Here is a 6307-nt window from a genome sequence, read left to right as displayed (position 1 = left end):
TTCAAAAACGCAGTATTTGAACAGTACCGTAAAGCCAAAGAGAACGCCGAAGCCTACCCTTACGTATGGGGCTCCTATGTTATTGTTTACGGCGGGTTCGGTCTATGGGTCGCATATAGATACAAAAAGCTGAGAAATACTGAAGACAGAGTTAAAGCCCTTCAAGAAAAACTCCGCGCCCTTCGTCAAGAACGTGACCCCACAAGCTCGTCTGTCAATAAAGATGCTAAATAGCATGCACAGGTAATCGCTTTAAATCGAATTATTCAAGAAAGAGATATAGATGGTTAAAGTTTCGATTTTGAACTTGTTGTCAAGAGACTAATCAGTTTGGTTTTTGTTATGAAAAAATCTTGTTCATTGACATTGTTAGAAAAAATATCAGTTAACTGAGAATACACTCTTTTTAAGACTTTATTGTTTACAATTTAATTTAAAAAAAATAGCAAAAATGGTTAAGGAGTCATGCATTACATTATACTATGATCTAAGGTATATGGTAAAGTTTAGAAGGTTTAAGATCTTGTGTGACATTGAAATACTTTAGTGTTTGAATCCACTTTTCTTGTGTCTTCAAAAGATGCACCGCCACCGTATTTGGCCAAAGTTCATGTGTACATTTTGTGGGCGGGTCGGGATAATTATACATCGACCACTTAGCGTTGTGGCGGTTCTTCCCCCGACGTCCCTCTTTCATCCAATCTCCGAACACTTTATCTTCAGGACCTTCTAAATGCTTCTTCGGGATATCCGAATCCCTTAGCCACTCGACGGTATCCCATGATATCAAATATCCCATTCCCGCCATGTAATGCCCGTAAGGATCCATATTTTCGCATGGGATGGTATACCCGTAATACAAATCTTCTCTTGGCAACGGCCTTAACGACTCTACTAGATTATCGAGTCTGAAATACGCGTCGTCGTCACCTTTCATTACATAATGGTACGGCGGGTAGGACCCGCTGGGCCCATCGGGCTCGTCTTTTAGCATATCTGGTAAGCTCGAGAAGAAGGTGTGCGTCTTACCTCGGTTCATATTCTCCGTGCAGTTCAAGATAATGATATCATCATACCGCATGATCTCGAGTGCTACTAAAACGTTTTGGTCTTCTTTTGTGAGGTTACAGAAGACAAATCTTACGTCGACTCTACCTCGGGATACTGACTGCGTCCCATAGACGAGACGAAGGAAGTGGCGGCGGTTATACTGGTCTGGAAGCGTTAGAATACCGATAAGGACACGGATTTCATCATCCGAGGAATGTATAGGTAGAGTTGAGTTATCTAAAGATAATGCACATTTGCTAAATGTTAGTAAGTGGTCGAACCGGATTTCATTTATGGAAGCTATGGTGCATAGAAACGCGATGAAGATGAACGAAGAGACGATGAACCGCGGACCCTTTTCAGTTTTAGCCATATTGAAAAACTTTGATTGAGGAATGGTTAAGATCATGATGGTATTGAAGATTTGTAGTCAATTTCTTGATATTGAGTCTACTAAATGAACTTTTTACATCCTTGAAGAAAGTTGGAGAATAAAAGGAGATTGGAGGGTGTTGAATTGACTATTTTACCCTTGGGAGATTGTGTAGGAGGATAAAATTACATGTGTTTTGGTGGGGTGTTTTTGGTAAATATAAAAGTGACATAGTGAGGTTGAGCCTAACTTAAATGGTACACTATAGTTATTGCTTGCAAGTTGGTCAAAGTAAACAAAGGTTTGGTCAACTAGTTTGTGTGTTTATTACGTAATTCTACACGAACATGAATATGAACATGAACATGGGCTTCCTGCTTAAATTGCGTCAAAGATGCTTCACAGTGAAGGTTTACATAGCTTTCAGGATTTGAATTTTCTGCTAAATTTACACAATATAAAAACAATCCCACTGGACCGGACTGACCTGACTCAACCCGACCTGAAACAAGAATTACTAGACATTTTATGAGACAAATAAACGAAACATGTATTATCAAATATTAATCTAAAAAGGCAAATTGGATTTTAATAATCCTAACTTAATGCAGTTGGACGATAATAATCCCAACTTAGAAAATAGCTGTCACCGGTCCCAACTTTCACACTGTTTGCTTTGATTGGACCCAGGTTAAAAAATACTTAACGGCGTTAAGTTTTTTCTAAATTTCAAATTGATGTTTTAGGGCTTTTGTTCAGAGTGAGGATGCGAGCCGATTTATATAAAACTTACCTCAAAACGGCGGTCCAAACGACTAAAGGATGCTTTAATTCCGGTGTGTAAACTTTTAATTAACAAAAATCAAGCTGTTTGATGCACCGTTTCGAAGTAAGTTTTACATCAATCGATTCGTATCATCTTTTCGATCGAAAGCTCTAAAACAACAATTAGAAATTTGGAAAAAACTTAATGTTGTTAAGTTTTTGTAATTGAGGTCCAGTAAAAACAAATTGTGTGAAAGTTGGAACCAATGACAATTAGTTTTTATGTTGAGAATATTATCGGCCAACTGTATTAAATTAGGATTATTAAAATCCAATTTAGCTTTATTCTTTGACCAAATAATTTTTATTTGAACCCTTACACTCAAACATGAAAGTGTAAAAAAGGGAAAACTAGACAAAAATTAAAAATTAAACACGTTGAGATCCAATATCTTTTTCGATGATCGATAGTGGATCTCTAGGTTTTAAGTGAAAGTATTTATATATCTTTTTTAATGTATTTTATTTTGTCTCATCCTAATGTAGAATTATTTATTTCAGAAAATATCTAATTCTTAGTTTTCATTTTGAATTGCGAATTAGTTTTAATCCATGTCTTTTGTGGAACGTGAACCCAATAGCTTCACATCCTAAAGCCAGATGTTTAAAGGCTTAATTAAATTGTATTTATTAGGTTTCATAGTTTTATCACTAGTTATTAAATTGTACCCGTTGTATATTTATTATATTTTATAAGGCAACACTTATATTTAGCTATATATAATTCATTAGTGGTAATTTTCAAAGTCTCTTTTTTAAGTCTTCAGGGAAGGAGTACTATGGACGATATAATTTAATGACTCATTAGATGAAAACAAGTCTTAATTTCTAATCATCAGTCATATTCCAGAAAGTAGTAGTAGTAGCAGCGGCGGCAGCGACGGCGTCGCCTAGTAGTGGTGGTGGTGGTGGTCGTGGTCGTATCGGTAGCAGTAGCGGCGGCGGCGGAAGGAGCAGGAGCAGGAGCAGAGCAGAGCAGCAGGAGGAGGAGCAAAAGCAGGAGCAACACCAGTAGTGCATCCTAAAGTCTATTAAAAAGTACATACTTACAATTGTGCACAAATTAAGGGGTGTTTGGGTGAGCTTCTAAATGGTTTTTATTTGATTTTTGAAATGCAAAAAGTATTTGGCAAAGCTCATCTAAAAGCTTCAAAATTGAGCCTTTCAAAAGTGTTTTTGTTTTTCAAAAATCAAATAAACAAGTTTAAAAGCTCACCCAAACACCCACTAAATAAAAAGTCAAAATTGCATCATGTAACCCGTAGACGAGAGTAAACAGTTAGGTTTATATTAATTTGAAATGCATAAAACTTTTAACTTTTTGGAAAATGATGCAGCCAGGACTAGTAATCATGAGTAAACTAGTGATGCAGAGTCCTTTTCAATATGGTGTAGTGATAAGAAACTAGAGTTTTTTAATAGAGACACAGGTTCAATCTTCACTGACAACACTCTCAGGGGACATGGGTGATCAATGAAAAAAGACTGGGATCTTTGTGATTTAAAGTTCAATCCTGAGGGCATCTGGGTTTTACTACAAGTGGGCCTTCGTGCAGGTGGATTTTTCTCAAAACTAGAGATAACTTTGAGACGATTAACGGCTCCGTACGGCTAGGTTGAGCCAACCAGCGGTGACCTTTTATCATTGGGTCAACATGTAAGGCACAATGCAATGTCAATCGCCAAAGAATAAAATTAGACCCAATTGTTCCACACTAAATCTTTAGATTTGATCCATGCTTAAGTCTTAACTCGCCAAAAGGCAAAACTCAATATATTTTAAAGCCGAGATCTCTTTGTTATGTTAGCAAAAATCAAATTATTTCTCGCTCTTCATATGCTCCATATTGCCGTAATTCCCCCTATATTGCTTTTCTTTTTGCGGAGCAAGACCATAATAACATTGTCAAAGACGACAAATTACAAAAATTCTATAAATAACATGAGAGAAGGAAGTCTCAAGATTTTGCTTTCGGGTAGTAATTAGTCATACATGCAACTTTATAGTGTCAAAAAAAAAAAAAAAAAAAACAATAGACCAAATCAAAACCCGAAACCCTAAACACAACAAATTCACCAACGTGATGAATCAAAGACAAATACGAACTAAAAAGAATCAACCAAGATGAACAACATCATTCTAAAGATTGAAACAAGATGATACTATACACAGAATTGTGCAGATTTAAAAACAAATAATGAAGACGACAACGAACAGATATGAAGACAATAGCCGATCATCGGTTGTTGAGGATTAAAGTAATTGATTTGTTGAAGAATGATGTTTGATGATTAACACTAACTCAACGCTCCAAGCCTCCAATGTACTTTTTACATATATACGAGAAGAATAAGCCTTGGGCCCAACTGCATACATCAGCCCAGCTTCTATAGCCTAACAACCCTTAAGCCCAATTATATCACCAGTCTGCTGCAAGTCTCTAGTCCATAATTAGCTGGCCCAAAACCATCATCCTCAACAAAAGAACAGAAAACTAACCAAGTAATTAGAGAAAAAACCAACATATTTTTTATATTGAATTTGAATTTTCCGTACATTTCAATAATTTCTACAGAATTTGCTAAATGACCACTTCATCGGTGATCGACACTGTCCTTTTGGCGCATGAAACAAAAAAACGGTGCATGAGAAATGATGGCAAAGTAGAGGATGCCGCGAAGAAAACTTATTTTGTGTCTTTTTGAAAATGGCACAGGAAAAAACGTTGCATGAGGTGATGTTTTGTGTCATATAGCGAGAATGAAACTACTTTTTTTTTACAAAATGGTGGAGGAGGTGATTATGTGAAGGGTTGGTGCATGGACAAAAATTCAAAGATATTATGATAATTCACAAATATCAATGGTTATTTTCATAATCCTTTTGACTAGTGGGACAAGTTCAATGTTTTTCCAATTTTTTTTTAGTTAATACAACAAATGGTGTATGTAGAGCTATAAACGAACCAAACATTTAACGAATTGTTCATAAACTGTTTGACGGAAAGTTCATTTTACGTTTGTTCATTTATTAATAAATGAACGAACATGAGCAAAAATATTTGTTCGGTAAGCTTAACAAACGAACACGAATAGAGGCTGTGTCCTTTCAATCATGTTTGTGAACGTTTGCTAATGTGTTTTTTAGGTTCACCCGCTAAGGTTAATTTACGTTCGTCTGGTCACGTTTGTTTACGTCCGTCCGGTTCATTTACATATATATGTTCGTTCATTAGAATTTTACTATTACTACTTTTATCCCCATTTAAGGGATTTTTACATATATCTCTTTGTTAAGAGGCCTTATTACATATTTCCCCAACTCTTAAAAGCTAATTACATATTTCCCCATCTCACTTATAGTTACCCTATTACCCTTTGGTAATCTTATATCTAATAAAAGAACATTTAGTGCATGCTTATTTATCTTCAGAGACATCTCATCCCTAGCTTCGTTCCGCTGGCAAGCAACCCTAAGCTGCCGACGACTAGCCCTAACCGAGGACGCTTATTCCAAATGCGGACCAAGATTAATGGTGGTGGAACCCAGAAATCTGAAATGGTTTGATTGGTGAAGTAACGGTGGTGTAGGGTAGTTTGAAGATGATGAAACGGTAATTGTTGTTAGTATGCATTGGTTACTTAGATTGTTGGTATTCCACCTCAACATAGCCGACTTAGCTACTGTTGCCTCTTCCTCCAAACCATACAACTTCAACTTATTGTTTAATATATCTAAGCAATTAAACATCAAGTGTATATTTACAATAAACAATATATAATATGACCGATTTCAACTTACGATTACAAATTCAAAATAGGCAGCCATGATTTTTGTTAGGTTTGTTGATTCAAAAAAGAAAAAAGTGATTTGAGAATTTTTTTTTAAAACTATAGATAGAACTGGACATGATGGGTGTCTTGATGAAGTACTTCATCATCACCACAATCAAATATAAAAGTAAACAAATAGAAAGCATTAACACTAAACTTTTGCATGTACATCAACCAATGGCACTTGTACGTTGCTTTGTGTTTATCGGTTTTAACTACTATAAA

At 35.8% G+C, this 6307-nt stretch overlaps 1 protein-coding gene across 1 annotated transcript; it reads right to left on the bottom strand.

The window, feature by feature from the left end:
* Nucleotides 1-487: 487 nt before the first annotated feature.
* Nucleotides 488-1423, bottom strand: LOC143534460 (hydroxyproline O-galactosyltransferase GALT3-like). The gene has a single exon (XM_077028941.1). It carries the CDS (start codon nt 1421-1423, stop codon nt 488-490), a length of 936 nt encoding a protein of 311 aa, XP_076885056.1.
* Nucleotides 1424-6307: the final 4884 nt, after the last annotated feature.

This window comes from Bidens hawaiensis, unplaced genomic scaffold (genome assembly GCF_021521415.1).
Source record: "Bidens hawaiensis isolate Kalapana, Puna unplaced genomic scaffold, B.hawaiensis_p1.1 tig00010168_1, whole genome shotgun sequence".
Lineage (NCBI taxonomy): Eukaryota > Viridiplantae > Streptophyta > Magnoliopsida > Asterales > Asteraceae > Bidens > Bidens hawaiensis.
The sequence above is the reverse complement of the archived record's forward strand: the minus strand, read 5'-3'. Positions and strand labels throughout refer to the sequence as shown.

Coding starts and splice junctions, on each gene's coding strand:
- LOC143534460 (XM_077028941.1), bottom strand. CDS start 1,423: ATGGCTAAAACTGAAAAGGGTCCGCGGTTCATCGTCTCTTCGTTCATC.